This window comes from Solea solea, chromosome 19 (assembly GCF_958295425.1).
Source record: "Solea solea chromosome 19, fSolSol10.1, whole genome shotgun sequence".
NCBI classification, from domain to species: Eukaryota; Metazoa; Chordata; class Actinopteri; order Pleuronectiformes; family Soleidae; genus Solea; species Solea solea.
In genome coordinates this window covers 12,752,705-12,771,821 of record NC_081152.1, presented here as the reverse complement: position 1 = coordinate 12,771,821, position 19,117 = coordinate 12,752,705, and the positions used below count along the sequence as shown (strand labels likewise).

The window sequence follows — 19,117 nt, the reverse complement described above, 5'->3', positions numbered from 1 at the left end:
TCCATTTTCTACCAATTTATCCTCCACATGAGGGTTGTGGGGGCCACTGGTGCCAATCCCAGCTGATATAGGGTGAAAGGCGGGGTGCATCAGGTCCATCACAGTATCACATAGAGACAAAAAACCATCCACAGTCACACCTACAGTCAATAGTGTCCAATTTGTCTCCAAATCTACATGTTTTTGGACTGTGGGAGGAAACCACAGAACCTGGAGAAAATCCTTGCACACACGGGGAGAACATGCAAATTCCAAGCAGATCGGCCCTTGTTCTGACTGGCTTCTTCTTGCTGAATCAACTGTAAAAAGAAAAAGTGTTTGCTGTAATTTTTTTTTTTTACTTGAAACTGAAGCATGTGTTTCTGAATGCAAATATATTTTTTTTTTAACAAACACAAGCTTCACAGATTGTTATTCATGAGTTTCTTGCCTCCACTGTGTCCTCCATCACACCACTGTATAACACACACTATAAATGATAATCAGATTCAATAATGGTGACATATTTATGCAAACAATCACATGTGCAGGGGGACAGCAACATCACCACAATAGGTTAATACAATGCAAGAGAGTTTCATAAGCGTACAACACGTGGAGACAAGACAAACAACTACTACAAAAAGCCCTGATGAGAAACAATCAATAGTCCGATAAGAACGACCGTGATGTGGTATCATATTGGAACAAGCTGGAGTACAAAAGAACGCCTGAGCTTATATTATGAATACACAAATGCACTAACCACTTTCATCCTGATAATCATGCTGTTCTGTCCCATGTCCTCAAGTACTGTCAAGCGTGTCCTTTTAAGACAGCCCACATCAGGACAAAATGAACCTGGCACTGTCAGTAATAAAGTGCTCCATCTGTGCCTGGCAAGCAGGGGCAAATGAACCAATTAAGGTCTAGTTAAGTCTCCTCTTTCACCTATTGGCAATGGCTGCTGTCATTTTCATCATGATGAAGAGAGCCTGGGTAATTAAATACCAGCAGGGGCCAGGGGGGCAAACCTAATAACTCTCGGTACAAGCCAATAAAAGGCAGTATTGCTTATGGGTTCACACGACCAGAGCATCTATATTGTGAAGGAAACTGCTCTGCTGCACGCAAACAGAGAGAGCAAGACAAATAAAAAAAAAAACCCTCTTCTGCCACTTTATATCTGCTGCAGATATCTAAATCAAATTGTAATTGTACATCAAGGTCGTTCCTGTTAAATTATGTTGCCATCTGGTGGTAAAAGCATGCTTCTACCACATCAGTTATTGTTGTTGTGCTTAGAGTGTCATATGTTTATGTTTTGGATTTGTTGAAATGTATCTTTGACTAAAACTGATTTTTTTTTGTCTTAATTGCATTTTTTTAATTATTATTAAAACGTGCAAATATGGGACTTTTACTTTGAAATTTCTCAAAAATTGCACAGTGAAAATACCTAATATCCAGTACACTGGTAGATATCAATGTTCTGAGCACAACATATTATTTTTCCCATTGAGAAATGTGCTTTCAAACTTGCACTCAATACGGTACTCTCAGTGTTTTATTGTGAAAACCGGATGTTGATGTCCTTCAGCTTGATGCATTGGATCACAGGCTTTTTACCGTAAAATTCTTTGTGAGGAGGGCGTTAATATTCAGCATGAGATAGTTTCACCCCAGTATTCACTAAAACGTGCAGTTAAGTCAAGAATTTCAAAAAGTATAACAATTCAAATTAAAACACTAGTGACAGTGTAATAAACTAAGAAAACAGGAACACGACTTGTGGAAATGCTCACTTGTCCGCAAATCCCTCTGTTTTCACGACGACGCCTCTACATCTATGTTCCTACGGCAACGCAACATAGCTTCCCCCCAGAGGATCATGGGAAACGAGTTTGGCCGCAGGATCGGAGGGAGTTTCGAAATATTTCACGATTAGCTTCAGTCTAAACACAGTTATAATACATGTTTTTATTCAAATAGCATGTGAGTATAGACGGTGTGTGTGACGTACTTCGGTGAGGTATTTATTTTACGGGGAACAGCGCGTTTCGCTCTAAACACGGTTAGCTAGGCGGCTAACGCTGCCACCTTTATAACGGTGTGATAACAACAGTGGCTAATGCGAACAAAAGTGAACACATGACTCACGTTGCCGTGAACATAAGCGCTATAGATAACCGGAATGTGAACATTAATATGTCATCGTGCGTGTCCAGAGGGATTCTGTCCTTTCTTCGTCCATGTACAACCACTACGATGAGCTGATGCTGACGTCTTTTAAAACATGGAGCTAAAGTTGGAGGTCGTTTTGTCGTCCAGCATCAAAAGGAAGAAGCCATGGCCGCGGTTCTGCTGGCTTGGGCAGGTGAGGAGACTGAAGTGCTAAAGTTACAAAGTACTACACCAGTACATACTGTACAACACCAGCTTGTTTTCCACATGGCAGATGGAAATGACTCACAACCTTGTGTCAACCTGGATGTAATATCTGAGAGTGACTTATCTTTATATAAACAAAAAGGTATTATGTGTCACTAATAACGTGGTCATTAAGGTATTCTGTTGCTTTAGCACATCTGCTTTAATGTTGGTAGAATCTTTTATGCAAACCCTGGTTGTAATGTGACTATTTACTGTTGTTCTGGCAGTGGCGTGCACAGGGGGGCAACCTCACACACTAAAGTGCCCTAAAGTAACCCCTAGAGTGCAAGGAAGTGTCCTACTGGCTGCCATTCATTTGTGTCATCTAAAGCAAAATATACTGTGATATAAAGTGATGCAGTGTCCTATAAGATGCCCTGCCAATCAAAAAGGGTGCCATTATAAAGTTTCCTACTGCTCCTTACTGTCCCAAAGGGCATCCTAGAGGAAATGATATTCAGTGCTGTATAGAAGACGCCCATCTCGCTGATAGAAAGTGATGCTGTGCTGTGAAAGATGTCCCTGTACACAGCTATGTGAGAATGTGGGAAATTAAATACTAGTGGTGCCTGCTCCACCGTTGCTCAGTTGGTGCCTTTTTAATTTTTTTTCACAAGACGAGTTAAGAATGGATTTCAATACATCATGGATTAGTTTTAAAGCACTCCACATCCATTGTTGTTTAGAGACAGTGTTTTGCTGGTGGTTCCTTGTGGTCAGGGTCCTCCTAGATCTGAAATTCCTCTGTCAGAGGATCGGAGGATTGTTGAAACAGTGACGTTTTTCAAATCACTTCTGAAAACACTAATGGCTTTAACCTTTTAAAACACTTTGGAGCCTTGTTTTGAAAAGTGCTTGCATACCAATGAATCATATTATTATTATTATGTCACTCTTCAGGAGAAGGAGTCTGTCTTCCTGTTAGATGACAAACGCGTTAGTGAGATCAACATGGTCTCCGGTCGCACAAAGAAAAGGACCCCTAAACTCCATCCTTTGCTCAACAACGTCTTGACCATGACTTCATCACAATGTGGTGAGTTTATAAACTCAAAGAAAAAAAAAACATTCATCATCTGTCAGGTCTGAGGATACATGTACTACACTTCTTTGCTGTGTTTCCAGGTACATGGCTTTGTGGAGTTCTGGTCTCAGGGGAGCTTTTTCTGTGGAACAGGGATAGAGACTTGTTGAAGACTGCTGCAGCTGCCCCTGAAGTACTTCACGTGATTACTTCTGCTCAAGGTATTCACAGTTAAATGAAATGTATGTGTTGTTTCCTTAAATTCCATGACAAGTTACTCTATACATGAGTTATATCTCACTATAATCATCCAAGTTCTGATACAAGAATATAATATGCATGCAACTGGCAGACATTGGACAGTATGTTCATTCAAGAGTTGTACAATTGCTAGTTTGCGTGCATACAGTATATGGCTGCAGGCTGTGAACAGGTGTTTATAACATGATCTGCACTCGCTCTTCCCTGTTTTTCACTGAATTATCAAATCCTAAACGATGGATTTGTGTGTGTGTTCACAGGAAATTCCACAAGGTTGTCTCTTCAGGTGTCAGGGGATGGAATGCATGTGCTCCTCGTCGCCATAACGGGACACGTTTTCCTGTGGGAGTGTATGGATGCCAGGGATTTGTCGGGAGTACGAGATGGCACAGTAAATGGATGCTGGGCACAGATGAGGCCCCTTGAGGATACCATTCTTCCCTCGCCACACGACAAAGAAGCATCGCTGCACACGATTTTTGTGAAGACGGAGGTCTGTACTCCTCATGGGAGCATATGTTTAATATTGTGTGTTGTGTTTCAAGGTGTGACACAAATTTACGGCTTTATATCTTTGTCTCTCCAAACTCCCTTAGGCTATAGGTGATGTCTGTTTGTCAGCTCTTGTTTTCATGTCAGGGGAGAAACTTATAATCTCCTGTCTGAAAATTCAGTGGGAAGAACGTAACATGAGAGTTGGGTGAGTGAAAAGTCTGCGTAATATCAATCAAAGTCTTAGGACTTGAATATTGTGCTAGTAATAAAGTCATCTTTCTTTTTTGCAGTTCTGTGGAATATAGTGTACAGTGGGTCACCAAAACATACCCACTGACTCATCTCACCACACCCTGCCAACCAGTTAAGTCCAGAGGGGCATTAGTGGCAGCTTTCTCCCCAGATGGCCAACTGTTAGCCATCGTCCTGAACCAGAGACAGCCAACGGTGAGCATCGGGCTCATGTTGTACAGATTTCTTTCTGGATCATCTATAGAAAAGTCAATTAAAATATGTATCTGTTTTTGATACTAGGCTACACAGGTCCTTTATGTGAGCACCCAGAATTTCGTCTCAGTATCAAGTGGCCTTGGAGGATGTGGAATCAAAACAATGGAGATTCCCTCCAGATACATAAGGTGCAGTATTCACTACATGTGTAAACTCTGGAACTCTGGAAATGACACAAAGGCTAAACAGATATAAATACCCATACTGGCCAGCAAAATGTCTGCTTCAACATCTTTGATGTACAGTGTGTATTTGTTTATAAATGAACTTTACATCCCCTCTCTTTTAGATCTTACTGGGTGGGCAGTGTGAGCTGGTCGCCCAACAGTCTTTTCTTGGCTTGTGTTCTCAAGAGAGGTTCCCTTCTGATGTTGGCTCGTCTTGGGGGCCTTCTCACTCTAACAAGCAGTGGTTGCAATGTTGACTTTGGGCCAGCACAGTTCCTGCCCCTACACCCTCTTGTCACCTATTGGTAAACTGAGGCATTTGTTTTTACAAGTTTTTATCTGCTCTTAATTATTGTCTCTAAAAAATATGTTTTTTGACCCTCTGTGCAGGCCACCAGTCTCTGCAGGGAAAGGGGAGGCCTCTCTCTCCAGTTCTAGTTTGTCCATGCGTGATGTTCTGAGGCAGCGATATTCTGTGACCTGGCATCCACGGCTGCTGTATCTCATCGTGTCTGATGGCTACATGGCCACAGTTATGAAGGTGCTTGATAAGCCCTCTCCTTCCATGATGCTAAAAATGCTTCTGAAGGACACAGTCAAGGATCTGGAGAAGATGAGCCAGATGCTGGATCAGTCTCAGGTGGTAAACCGCGTCTGCTAGAAGTGGGAACGGGGGATTTTATTCAGCTTTAGATTTTGTTTGTGCTCTCTTCAGGACTAATTTCATTTTATCACTGTCTTGCCTCACTTTTCAGGCTCATGTGAGAGCATGGTTGGAGTCTGTTTCTTGTCTAACTCTTGACAGCAGCCTTGAACCACTAAACCCCATAGTTACATGTGGTCCCAACACTGCAGACTTTTCAGCAGCCACAGATGGATCCACTTTGCCACTTTTCCTGCAGGACCTGGGGACTTTGGGTGGAACCACAGGGCTTCTTGAAAAAGTACAGGTCAGTCATATGTCATAGAATGTTTAATGTTGCTGTTTCATGGTTTACAGCTTTGACTTTGTGCTTGCTTGTGTGGTTTCGTAGTCTTTCCTTGATGATGACTCTGATTTGGACGGACCTCCTGCTGGTTCTCATATAGAGGATGGTGGTCGTTTGGAGTTTGCCTCGATGGTTGACACTCTTCATGCCCAGGACACACGCACTGACACTGGACTTTTTACTGGTCAAGACTGTGAAGATGACTTTGTTGAAGGAGAGAGAAGGATGCCTCTTCTTCGGCAGGAACTTGGCAAAATCCAGAGCCGACTGCTTACGGCCTGGGCTTTCAGCATGTCTCTAGGCAGTGCAGTGGAACACAGAGCTCATCTGCTGAAGCATACCGTCTTTTGTGTGGTGCGAGTCGCCGCTTTGCTCCATTTGATCCCGAGCAAAGCAAACACCTCGGTTTCAACTCGCCTTCTCCATCTTATCAAAGCCCTTCTATCTTTTCTTCCCTGGGACAACACTCACTCAGATGGGACACACTGCCTGGGCCTGGTGGTGGAGCTCAGTAAACGGCTGGTACACCTCCTGATGACACCTCATCCCGCATCCTACCAGTCGGGTCACTATCAACTATCATCTCAAAGTTTATCCACCATCCTGCATATCTTGCAGCTGGTCTCCAATTCCCTTGACAACGCTTACAGCCTGCAGCAAAGAACTATCTGGTCCTCTGCAGAGAAGGAATCTCTTTCACAGCCTTCGGATGTTCATCATGTTCCGATGCTACGGGATGAGAAGGAAAAGAAATTGACCTCCCTAAATAACGGACAACATATTCCTCAGCGACCTTCAAGCAGGTAGAGATCAAAGTGTTTTTTTTATGTACCACAGTGTATAAGCAAATTGTGAACAATATGTTGCAGAGGAGATGCCGTTATTACTACTACTATGTCAGTGATAAGAGATTCTATTGTTTGGCTAGACTGTTTGGAGTGTGGCAGTCGGTATACAAGGTCACCCAGCAATATCTGGAGGAACTGAAAAGATATGAAGGCAGCGATGGCTGGGAGGAGGAACAGGAACAGTTGTCTTTCATCATGTCCCACATGCAGATGGCCCTGCAGGCTACAGGAGAGAGACTGGAAGAAGGCCCTGCACTGTTGAGTTACCCAGGTTAGAACCATGTTTTAAAACATGAACCATGTTTAATTGCACCAGTATCAGGAAAGTAATAAAATGTTGATTATCTGATTTATTTAATAGGCAAAATGGTAACACATAATGGTAATAGTATTGTAGTAAATGTTGGTGATATTTAAGTAATTCAATCTATTGAATTCATCCATCTATTATCATTCAGCTAGGTAATAACATAATATTGTTAAGAAATATCAAGGTAATCACAATTATCAAAATTGATAAATACCATAATAGTAAACAAATGCTATTACCAAATATTTGCTCTAATATAAATTATGACTGACAAATTTAATTGTGAGCTGATGAGTGAAACATCTCATTTCCATATTGCTCCATATTTCTCTCCCTTATTGTCAAAATCTTGACTCCTCCTCCTCTTCCTCCAGGTGAGCATCTTTACCTTTGTGGCTTGTATCCAAAGAGCGCTGATGCCTGGCGAGCACAGATATGTGAGGAGAGTAACAAAAGTGAGAAGCACTGCTTGCGTTTTCTTTTTTTTTTTAATAAACATACACCTCATGTTTACTTATTGTCTCAAATACTAATTATTTGTCTTTTTATCAGTGTGTGATCGTAGGGTCTTCCAGGAGCAAAGGTTTGGTCTGGCGCTTCTTTACAGTCTTTTGTCTCAGTACCACCTGAGGGAAGCCCAAGCGTTGGGCGACCACATGGCTCGCCTCATACTGCACAGGTCTGGACATCAGAAGGACAACATAACAGGTCAGAGAGCGTTTTAGTGAAGTGAACGTCACTGTCAAAGTAAGACATATTCCTTATTCCCTTCCTTTATGTCCTCCAGCAGATTCTTTTCCTTACTCGTGGCTTCCGATTGATCTTCACAATGAAACCGCCTGTGCAGTGGTTCAGAGCCTGGGGAGATTTATGGCCTCTTACTTTGCCAACCAGCCACTCCACATCTTGCCTCCTCACAATGTGGCTGTCCTGCCTCCACTACATTTACCTCATGGTATGTTTCCAAACATAAAAAAAGATCAATTTGAAGCGATTTCATCATCACAGCATTCATAATTTGGTATTTTCTCAGCTCCAGATGTTGGACGCTTGATACCTTTATGCCAGGAGGAGGTGGCTACTGCAATTCGACGGCAGCATCTGTCAGAGGTGTGGACAGTTGACTATGCTCTGGACCTGCTGCTGCTCGGGGGTCTGCTTCCTGAGGCTGTGTGGTTGGCTTACAATCTCGGGGACTGGAAGACGGCGGTTTCGCTGAGTCTGGCTTATACGAGCTATTGCACTGACCGTTTGGAATTCGCTCGGTCAGTGTGAAAAGATTCATACACATACAAAGTGTTTATTTGCTATTGCCATTGCTGAAATATATTAAATTTGATTTTACATCTGTCATGACAAGGCTGACAAGGAGAGAGCTCCTCCTACCAACAGCGTGGAAAGCGGAAAACATTTTTCAGGCCGAGTTAAAGTGTCTTCTTGGAAACAAACCTGACCACAAGGAACACAGAGACAAGGATGATGACAAGAGCTTCACAGGTGCTTGAGACCTGGCAACTGTAAAATGACCACGACCCCCTGAAATCCCTTTAATTTTAATAGTTTTGTTGTTTCACCTTCTTCTATTAGACCTTTTGGAAGGAGAGGACCTGGATTTATTACTGGTCTCCATACAGGAGATTCTGAAAGCATCAGTCATGGCGGGAGTGAATGTCATGTCCTCGCCCTTGTCCTCCTTGCTGGACACAGCCAAAGACTTATGTTCCTGTCTCCCTATGTTGGTACCCAATGGACTTTATCTACCTTCTCCACCTCTGTATTGCCCTCAGCCTTCACCCAACACACAGGTACAACAGAGGAGAAGATCAACATTGACAAATGTTTACATAGAAACCTTAAAATGAAATGTCGCATGTGTGATTTTTTTTTAGGACCCAATAGGAACAATGGGGCACTTTGCAGAGGTTGCAGCACGTCACAAGGTGTCTGGTGTTCTCCAAAGATTGCTTTTACTTCTGAGATCTGCTCGCTGTTGCCATCCAGCTGCCCAGTGGTACATCACTAATCTGCGCCGTGCCAAACACATACTTTACAAGGTACGCTACTGGGCTTAAAGATTTTTTTATTAGATCAAATAAAATAAAGAAAATGTTGATGTGGAAATATAGTGTTGCTTATTTTTCAGTTTTAATGTAAGCAAGAGTTAATGTACTTGAATCTTTCTTAGAACAACATATTTTGGGGAGGGGGGGGTTATAATTTCATGGAACACAAATCCAAGATCACAAATTCAAGATCCAAGGCTTTGTTCTAAGGAGAAGAAAAGTCATGATTTGTTCATTTAGAACACCTTATAAAATTAAATACATTTAAAACTTCAAATTGTGCTTCATTATGATCTGTAGAATTGATTACACGACATGTTTGACATACTAATGGTGTTTTCAGATCAAGAAGAAGTACCCGTATCCAGCAGCTCCTAAGGAAGAGAAGGCTCTCCCTGAGGGTCTGATGAAGTTTGTCACCCGCCGTGGATTCTTCAGACGCGGGCCTAACAAAGACGGCCATTTGGACCCTGATACCATCCAAACTATTAGTAAGATACCACTTATGTATATATATATATATATATATATATATATATATATATATATATATATATATATATATATATATATATGTATATATATATGTATATGGATGTATTTAATCATTCTTTTACAGATCGTATAAGCCTTATTTCTGCTACTAGTCTGTTTCAGAGAGCTGTGCGGTTTATGCTGGATGTTGCATGTCCGGGACCAACTCTCCATTTCCAGCAGGAAGTATCAGGCCTCTAGACATCTTGGTAGAGATGAACAGGTACCGTTATACATGTCTGTCGGAGTATGTGACATGTATTTTTAGCAACCGGTGCCCTGTGAGCATGCGTGTATGTTTGTGTCTTGTAGCTCCCCGATGACTCAGACGTGAGGTCTGGCTGTGTCGAGGCTGTAGGCTGGGCCCGTCGTTTTCTGCCTTTCTCCCGATTCCTCAATGCCGAAGAAATTCTCCAGGACATTCTGCTGAGCCTCGTCTCTGAACTGCCGCCCATCCCTTTGGTGAAATTACTTTTCCTCGTTGCTTCTTCTTCCACAAAAAGTGTTTTAGTAAAGTGGAATGGACTGAACCTGAGTGACTACATTTCTCATCTTTGCCTGCTTCTAAATATAGGTGGCAGATACACTGGTGCAAGCCTTCCCGGAGGAGGAAGAGTCGGTCAAAGTCCCACTGAGAGAAAAGTATAACACACTGCTACAGAGACTGAGGCAATGCAATGTTCCTGGTATGGACCTTTGAAATGCAGGACAATTACAATCTGTGACTGAAGCACTTTGAAAAATTTTTTAAAGGATCTCTTTTTGAATGTTGCCCTACTTGATTGTTGTCTGTTCTCTGTCTCTAGAAGGGGAAAAAACAGAGGCGAATGAATCAATGATGATTCTGATTCAGGACAAATACAGGCAAAGGAGAAAACATCTGGGGCGTTTGCGCAGGCACCTGGCCCCACCTGAGCTCCATCTGTGGGAGAAAGAGGAGGAAGACGAGGAGAGAGGAAGCAAACACGGAATGGCCGTGTTAAGGCAGCTCTCACTGGGCACAAGCCTGAGCACAAGCACTTTAACTGACTGCTGTTTCCCCCCACTGTGCAGTGATGGAGACATAGCAGAAAACACATCGAAGGCCGTCTCCCCTGAACAGCATTGCCAATCCAAGACCAGGTATCCAGTGTGAAAGTGTTATTCTGTTATGCTCAGGTCTCAGCGTCTGTGTTGTGGCTTATTCTGGGCATTGTTTTTTGCTTTTCAGAGCCAAAAAACGACATAAAGTAAAAGACAGAGAGTATGCTGTTAAGATTAAAAGTGCCATTCAGGAGGAGAGTCACCCAGAGGATACCAAAGGGAATGAGAAGTCCTCCCTGCCAGTGGTCGGCACCTGGGAGTTTGAGTTGGAAGACGAAGAGTATCTGAACTTCCTGGAGCTCTTCCTCAGCTATGAGTTAGAGAAGGGTAGTGCTGATGGAGGTGACCCGGGCAGCGAACTTCCCCTGTTGAAGAGCTTCTCCTCCCAGTTGAGGAAGAGAGAGTTGCATTCTCTCACATTTGATGTGCTCACTACTGTTCATCGCCGCCAAAGAGACAGGCAGCATCTGGGGAGGAAACACTGGAGCAGTGATCCTCCAGTGTTCAGAGCTGGGTGCTGCTACAAGCCTATTAAACCAGATACAACCCCTGAACCGCAAACGTCCTCCATCTGGAGTGAAGCCCTGATATCCAGAGCTAGCCTTTCTGTCAGCTCTTTTTCTGGCCTGAGAACGGGTCGACAAAAAGGTTTGTTTGGCCTCCGGAAGCAAAACACTGTGCCATTAGCCCAAAGACTGAAAGGTGGTCCTAATGCTAGCCCTATAAAAAGTGCCTTTCCCATTGGCCAGTCACCAGAGAACCTAATATTTGGCTCCCCAACTTCAATGGAAGCAGTAATTGAGCTGCAGCAGGTCCTGGACCCCAAATTAGAGGCTCAGTTTCCAGAGTTAGGCAGGCTGCTGGAGTGGATGGTACGCTGGGCTGATAGACGGGTGCTGCTGGGACACCATGGCAAAAAAATGAAAGAGAGGGGAGGAGGCGTCACAGGAACAGCTGATGAAGGAGTAGTGATTCGTGTCAAAGCCTCAGCGCCTGCGGTCCTCACTTCCCTCAGCTTACTGGAGTGGAGGTACACTGCACTACAAGGGACAGGCCAAAGCAGTGCCAACAGCCATGTTCCGGAAACACATTGGCCTGTAGCTCCCGCGCTGCTACCTGAAGTGGACATGAAAGTGGAGAGGGAGAGCAGCATTGATACAGGCTACCCTGGATCCACCAACACTCCCATCGCTGGACTCGATCAAAATCTACAAGGAGAACTGTCCATGTGAGTGCCTGATGAGTATATACCCACAGCACAAAGTGTACTGATTTAATCACTTGTGTTTTACACATACATACTGTCTGCTTCTCTGCAGTGGTTCCTGCGCAGATGAACCAAAGAAAGTGACACGTCACAGGATTCCTCTCCCTGATGACGAGGATCAACTGACCTCTCCCAATGACTTAGATGTCACACCTGAAAAAGAAGGTCAGTCACGGTGTTATGTTGGATTTAAAAAAAAAACGTTGCTGTAAAGCAATTGCAGATTATTTGTTAACGTAGTTGATGTTTTTAGGGAAGAGCAGTGGCAGTGGCAGTGAGGGTGTGGAGGAGTCATCTTCTATTCTGCATGAAAACATCTCTGAAAACACCTGCACACCCGATGAGGTGAATTTTCTTTACAATTTGCGAGTCTCACACTTTGTGTCCATCACCTGTGAAAAACAAATAACCAGCATTTTTGTCCTTTGCAGAGTTTAAAGCTTGAAGACTTGGGCGTCTCAGAAAATGCAGACGATCTATTCACTTCCAACTCTCTGTGAGTTTTTATATGTAAAATATTTTTGAAGTGGAAGAACAAATGCTGCAGTAAATGGCAACATCTCTAGTGTTGCATATTTTTTTTATAGAATTTAAGCCTGTTTCTAAACATTGCTAAGACATCAATGCATTTTTGCATTGTTTTGTATGGTTGTAGTTAGTAGTAATGCATTGACATTAAAATTTTTTTTGTTATTATACATTGTCAAAAATGTGAATGTTTTTTTTGCCATCCTAGAAATCTACCAGCTCCTCCTCATTCAGAACCCCAAGTTCTTCCTTCTGTTCATCCTGAGGCTTTGGTCCATGCCGTGGTCACTGATTCCCTTGGAGCACTGTTACCTAATACACCTGCAGATCCTCCAAGCCTTCAGCCACATAACCCCATGGCTGCTGCACCCTCTACTGTTTCTACAGCACCCACTCAGCAACCGTCCACTCAGTCCCCAAACATGAGACAGCAACTGGGTGACGATTTATTTAGATTAGTTCAGGTAAGAAGAGATCAACTTAAAGGGACATTTTGTACTCGACTGTCTCTCGTTATTCACTGTTACTTGAAGAGTTTTTGTTCTTTTTTTTTTTTTTTTTTGCAGAACATTAACTACGTGAGCATGATGGAGGTTCTGGCCGCTTCATTTTCCAACCTGCAGCTTGCCCAGCAGAACTCGTTGGCTCAGTCGAACATAAACTCCTCACAGCCTCATGTGCCATCGTCTTATGTAACCAGTGTCTTCCCTCAGCCAAATGCCTTACCCGTTCAACCCTCCTTCTCGGTGGCGCCTCAGACACAGACAAGTGTGCCAACCTCTATGACACAGTGCCAGAGACAAATCACCAGCAATCGAGCCAGCACGTCCGGTGGTGCAGGTGTTAACTATCAGGTATTTATCATATTTACTGCCTAGCAGAACCTGCCACATACATTTTTGCCAAGATGTTGATGATAATCAGACTACTGCACTCCAAAATAAACTCAACAAGGGGACAAGGCCTGAACTCTGTGGTTTTTAATCCATGTGTTAAATTACTCCCTGAGAAGATCTTTCACAATTTAAGCTCCACGAATTGTGACATTGTGATCTTGGATCTTTTTTTTAATAAATTTTTATCTTTTTTTCAGGGAATGTTTCCTCTCTCTGTCCACGTGGAGTCACCAGAAATCCAGGTTACGCAGAGCAAGACGTTAATCCCATCCTCCCAGGGTCTCCTTGCCACTTCTGACATCAGTCAGACCATCTCGAGCGCTCCCGTGTTGCTGCCCTCTAATAGTAGTCTACAAAATGACATTGCTCCCCCAGTCGTGGGCTTGAAATTACAGCTTCAGTGTCATCCATTGCCCAATCACAGTGCCCCACACTACCCTCCCGCTCAAGAGCCTCGGATGCTGCATGTTGCAAACCCTGCAACGCTGGAATCCCATCAGCCCGAGCTCAGACACAATCACCAAGCCACGTCAAAGAGGGCTGAAGAAGAAAAAAGAATCGGGCCCTTTGTCCTAAGAAGACAACTGAGTTTAAATAATCCACATGATCCTGCTCCCACAAATTCTCATTCCCAGGGGCAGGAGTTAACGCTACTTCCTCCTGCTTCACAAGCTCACACACCTGCTCTAACACAGGGGCTCCGGCTGCTGCACATTCAGCCTGTTGCCCAGAGTGACGTCATGTTCCCTAAACTCCCCACACCATTTTCCTCTACACCCTCGTCTGTCTTTGCGGCTCCAGTGCGAGAAACGCCTCTGCTGAAACTCTCATACATAGAGTCTGGACCCAAAATGGCAAGCAGGAATTATAATTACAATTGTTTAAATCAGGATTCGTCAAGTCATGCACTGTAATTGATTTACAGATATTTGTCTGTCCCACAGTTTTTACCCTCGGCAGCTCCTCGGACACAAATGACTCGTCTTATCACCTTGGATGAGTTGAAGAGTTCAGTGACCACGAGGCCGAATGCTGACGAGGCTCAGATGCAGTTGCTTCGAGTAGATCCGCCTCCTGAAAGCACCCGTGCAGCTGCAACTTCTCCTGGTTTTACCTCCAGCAAGAGGCAATCCCATATTTTTTTTTGGTCATATTACTTATTGTACATTTTGTGATGCTGACTGTGTCATTCGCTTTGCTCGCTGTGTGTGTTTTACAGACAGAGGAGGAGAGAGGAGAGAGTCGACAGGGTAAGAAAAACGGAGGTCACATTCAGGCCAAATGAGTCCATCATCCCTCCAGAAAAGGTGAAACATCATTTATTTTAGCAGCGGGTATTGTATACACTTAACAATATCAAATTGTAATTCAACTGCCATGTGTTTCTCCAGGAATGCCTGCAGTCAACAGATGAGCCTGTAAATCATGAAAATGAAGAAGAGCCTGCACTTGCAGTTGCAGAGAATATCGCCCCTGCACACAACTTTGTTTTTCCTCTTGGTAAATCTAGATCTAAATTCTGTGGATTACAGTATCCTATATTATTGTGTTTACATTTGTATTCATCTTTTTTTTTTTTTATTCACATTTACCTCCAAGGGTCTTTTGACTCTGTGCTGAGTGACCAGAAGTTACTGGACAAGCCTCTGCCCACTTCAGCGGAGCTCCACGCGTTTGCTGCCACATGTAAAAAACCTCCAGAGAGCCAGGATGCTTTCACCAACACAGACTCAGGTAAGGAAGAGGGATTATACAGTGTTGATATTGTTAACGTTTTAATATAATTGCACAGTTGTTACAATGTTAATTGCATTAATATATGTTCTTTCTGCATCCAGTCAACAATAAATTAATACTGTGTGTTTACCATGTCTCTTTTTTTAGGTTGTCCTCCCACACTTGTGGATAAAAGTGTTTCTACTTCTGTGACTTTCAGCAGCCCTAACTGTAAGTTGATCAGTATTTGTACACATGTGGACAAATTGCATTGCTTTTTTTACTTTTTGCAAGTAATAAAATAACCTTTAAATGTTGTGTGATGTTGTGTTTTTCTCCGTGCAGCACAAACGTCACATAATGAGCATCTTATTCAAGACATAAAGGAGAAACGAAAGGAACCAGAGACCATTCTGGAAAGAGCCACACATGTAGGTTGACTCATGTTGAGTCTCATGTTTGTTGTTTAAACTTCTCATGTCCTCTCTTTTGTACACAAACAATTTACACATTTGTTTTGTTAAACACATGTTTAACTAGTGGTTACTTTAATTAATGCACATCCTAATACACTACTTCTTGTCTTGTCTTGTTCTCAGGACCTGCACGGCCACCAGTTCCTAAGTGTTGTGGACCTAGAAGACAAAACTCTGCACCAAGACTTGGCGTTGTGTCTCAGCCCAAAAGCACCAGATGTTCCCTCTGTCCATTGTTCAACTACTTCTGCTCAGATTCATGTTCCTGCAACTTCTGCTGTTGGAAGTTCTGCTGCTGCACCGCAACCATCCATCAGAATAACAGAAAAACACGTTACTATCCACCCAGGTCATTATTTTGACATTTTTATACATTTATTTTGTTAGGATTATTTATATTGTGATGATTTAAGCTATGCTGTGGTTGTAAATGATGTGTTGAACTGTGTGGGTTTTTCTTTTTTCAAGATATCCTTGAGGATTCTCAAACACCCAGTCACAATGAATCCAGTACAGATCCAGAGAGAGTCACAGATCCATTTGACTCTGAGGTCTGTCGAGCCATAAAGTCACTGAGCCATCGAACGCTCAGAGCCTCCTCATCACCTCCTTCTGTCTGGTTCTCCGCTCGCATGTCAGAGATGGATGCTCAGCTGGCCGCACTGCAGAAAATTGCAGACTATCTGGAGAATGACTTTTCAAACTCTCGAATGGTATTATTATTGAGCTGTTATTGTATTCATCTGAGTTTACAACATGGCTACTAGGCTGACACATTTATGTGTGTAATTAATAGTCCTGTTCTTGTCTTTGTGTAGCTGGTGAACACCATTGAGAACCTCAACCCAGTCTTGTCTCCTGATGCAAAGAGCACCAAGGCAGTAAAAAAAACGGTCACGCTGTCCGTTCCACACGCAGGTCGGCCTCTAAACATGTTTTTATTCAAGCCAAATCATTAATTGCATTGCATTTAAATGGTACTACAAGTCTTTGGAACTCATAAGAGAAAAATAGTTTATTTAGAGTAACATACAACATTGTGTGCTCTCTTTGTTCATACCAGCATGGATGCCGCAATCTGTCACTTTATTTGAACCAAATGGACGTGAAAAGGAAGAGGAAAGTAAGGACGACAGGCTTGTGTTTCATGGTGACTCCCACACTCTAGAGGAAAAGCCTTCTTTCTATTGTTCCACTCCCTACAGTCACAGAGCTGGTCCATGTTACCTTCATAGCCCTCCAACGAAAGGTATATTCAGAATATATAAAGTTAAGAGCTAGATATTTAAAAATGTGTATTAAAGGTAAAATCAATACAGGCTGTACACATTTGCTGGTTATGTCATGTAACTGTAAATTAGAAGATGTTAATGTGTTTAAAAATGTATAAAGTCAAAGGGACGCATGACCTCAAATCAGCTGTTGCACTATTTGACTTTACTCGAGGGATTTTTGTGATTTCCCACCGATTCTTAATTTTTTCTTTTTATATGTTTCAAGTACTATTTCATGTGTTTCTTCCGCAGAGATGAAAAATCATTTGACTGACACATCTGGAATATCTAATGCGTAAGTTTAAGTGTAATCTGAAGCCGTGTAACCGTGTTGTAGTTACATGATCACATTATCACTTCACAATACTCTGCACTTCATGTCTAGGTGGGAAGACGAGACTCTGGGCCAGACTGGGCTGTCAGATACAGCAGAAATCCTAGATGAGTTGGTCAAGGAAGGGTATTTATCCCCAACCGACGTGGACTGGAGGTACGGTGCTGCTAAACAAATAGCTACTGAAACGGCTGTAAGTGTGACCTATATGAGTATGCCTAAACTGAAAGGCAATGTCACCCACAGCAGGGTGCATCAGCAGCAAAGTAGTGTCGCGTCACAGAAAAGTGTCTGCCCAGATGAAGACAGGAGAGAGCTGAGGATCTGGATGAGAAGGAAACAGAGGGAAAGACTGGCTGCTTATCAAAAACACAGAGAAAACCTGAGAGAGAGGGAGCGAAAGCCTTTTTCTGCCTTTGGAAAAATGGTGAGATATGGGCCCCAGTTCTAGAATAGGTATTTTTTCTCTTTATCTATCACATATATTTAATATTTCACCTATTGTTCCCTTTCTTTCCACAGAAATCAGCAAACAGAAATGAAGCCACTGTTTGGAGAAGTAGATTGGAAAAGAAAAGGTATGTTCTTGCTAGTATTGACTGTGCTGCTTGTGTGGGAATGTGGCTAAACTTGAATTTGGTTTTAATAGGTTAATGCTCCTGGAGCAACACAAGCAGAGGACGAATGAAGCTTGTGCTTTGATTAGCAGCGTCCCCACCACTCCTCCAGTCCTACGCACTCTTTCACAGCCTCTTCCAGTGTGGTCCACCACACAGCCCACCTCCACTCCACTTTTTGGCAGCACTTACAGGTAATCTAACCACTTTAAATAATTATTTTTCCTCTAATATATCAATCAATACTTAATCATCAACTATTCAGTGATTTGGTTCTAGACTGTTGGTAATAGAGGTTAATTTTTCTCAGGGTTCACAGTACATCTGCCATTGAGAAAAGAAGCTTCAAGCCCCAGTCGGAACCAACTCGGTCCCTCCTTCATGGGACTGCTGAGGTGCAGGGACGGCCTTCAGATGATCCCAGCAGGAAACTGGAGCTACATAATCCAGGTATTGTAATATTCAACTCTCCTAATTTGACACAGTCCCAGATTTTTACAGATTAGTTACCTCTCCTCCAAAAGATCGTACGTCTCAGGTGACCAGACATGGCATGCTCACGGACGCAAAGAGCCGCACCAATCAACCCCCTGCCAGCCAGAGTGAGGAGCGTCATGACAGAGTAAAGACGCCTTTCAACAAAAGACCTTTAGGAGGAGCGTCCATGGGCAGAGGACTCCAGAAGGTGCAGGCAAGGATGGAAGACGGAGGAGAAGGGATGCTTTTGGAGCCTATTTCAGAAAGCTCAGAGTCTAACAGAGTAAGAATTACAAATCTGTATTTATACATTTGTCTGTACCTGAGAGGAATGTGGTGTTTCACACGTCACTGTACTTTTGTCAGGCTTTGGCCAGATTGCTGAATGTGCATGAAGACGGTGCCCGAGCTGGTGTGTCAGGAATGGAGTGGCTGGACAACCTGTCAGAGAGCGCCAGCAGCAGCCTCAGCAAAATCGACTGGGCTGCCATCGAGAGGATGGTGGCTGCGGTGGACGACTGAGCTGAGGTGTCTCAAGGAAGGGACAAAGAGTGCCATGTTTGTTGTAGATCCAAAAGTGCTGAAAGGTCTCTTGTGCCTAAATATACTATGAATCAGAACTTTTGTAAATTGTGTAATTGAGATATCTCTTAATATCTATTTTAACAGTGTGATTTTTATAAATTATTTGTAATGGACAATTCATCTCTACAAACATGTTTGTGCCATTTGAGTGTGTGCTTAGTGTTTTTTTTTAGATTTGTAATTTATTTTTGTACAAATTTTGCTACACTACAATAAGAATAAAAATATCTGACACACATCTTAGCTGTTTT

At 42.9% G+C, this 19,117-nt stretch overlaps 1 protein-coding gene across 2 annotated transcripts; it reads left to right on the top strand.

Annotated features, from left to right (window-relative positions):
* Positions 1–1,658: 1,658 nt before the first annotated feature.
* cplane1 (ciliogenesis and planar polarity effector 1) lies at positions 1,659–19,093 on the top strand. Of its 2 annotated transcripts, XM_058618154.1 has the most exons (50): positions 1,659–1,974; positions 2,208–2,356; positions 3,313–3,448; positions 3,538–3,657; positions 3,958–4,190; positions 4,294–4,397; positions 4,483–4,639; positions 4,727–4,830; positions 4,992–5,174; positions 5,260–5,509; positions 5,625–5,819; positions 5,904–6,661; positions 6,787–6,977; positions 7,391–7,471; positions 7,569–7,724; positions 7,804–7,971; positions 8,050–8,281; positions 8,377–8,513; positions 8,604–8,821; positions 8,906–9,070; positions 9,423–9,570; positions 9,727–9,836; positions 9,926–10,075; positions 10,188–10,299; positions 10,420–10,735; positions 10,824–11,924; positions 12,016–12,128; positions 12,217–12,308; positions 12,395–12,459; positions 12,700–12,955; positions 13,058–13,345; positions 13,585–14,241; positions 14,332–14,513; positions 14,607–14,694; positions 14,779–14,887; positions 14,987–15,121; positions 15,272–15,334; positions 15,449–15,534; positions 15,703–15,928; positions 16,048–16,292; positions 16,398–16,497; positions 16,643–16,828; positions 17,106–17,148; positions 17,239–17,343; positions 17,434–17,614; positions 17,710–17,765; positions 17,837–17,998; positions 18,115–18,254; positions 18,329–18,564; positions 18,648–19,093. In XM_058618154.1, the coding sequence occupies exons 2-50, from the start codon at positions 2,276–2,278 to the stop codon at positions 18,801–18,803; spliced, it is 9,576 nt and encodes a 3,191-aa protein (XP_058474137.1). In that variant the 5' UTR covers positions 1,659–1,974; positions 2,208–2,275; the 3' UTR covers positions 18,804–19,093. The 2 variants fall into 2 exon arrangements, with proteins under 2 accessions (XP_058474137.1, XP_058474138.1); XM_058618155.1 differs by having other exon boundaries at positions 1,660–2,356; positions 7,807–7,971.
* The last annotated feature ends 24 nt before the right edge of the window (positions 19,094–19,117 follow it).

Bases quoted from the DNA above. Each gene is read 5' to 3' on its own strand.
- cplane1 (XM_058618154.1), top strand. From the start codon at position 2,276: ATGGAGCTAAAGTTGGAGGTCGTTTTGTCGTCCAGCATCAAAAGGAAG. The intron at 9,071-9,422 runs GTACGCTACTGG...TGGTGTTTTCAG, and splicing joins CCAAACACATACTTTACAAG to ATCAAGAAGAAGTACCCGTA. The intron at 16,293-16,397 runs GTATTATTATTG...GTCTTTGTGTAG, and splicing joins ACTTTTCAAACTCTCGAATG to CTGGTGAACACCATTGAGAA.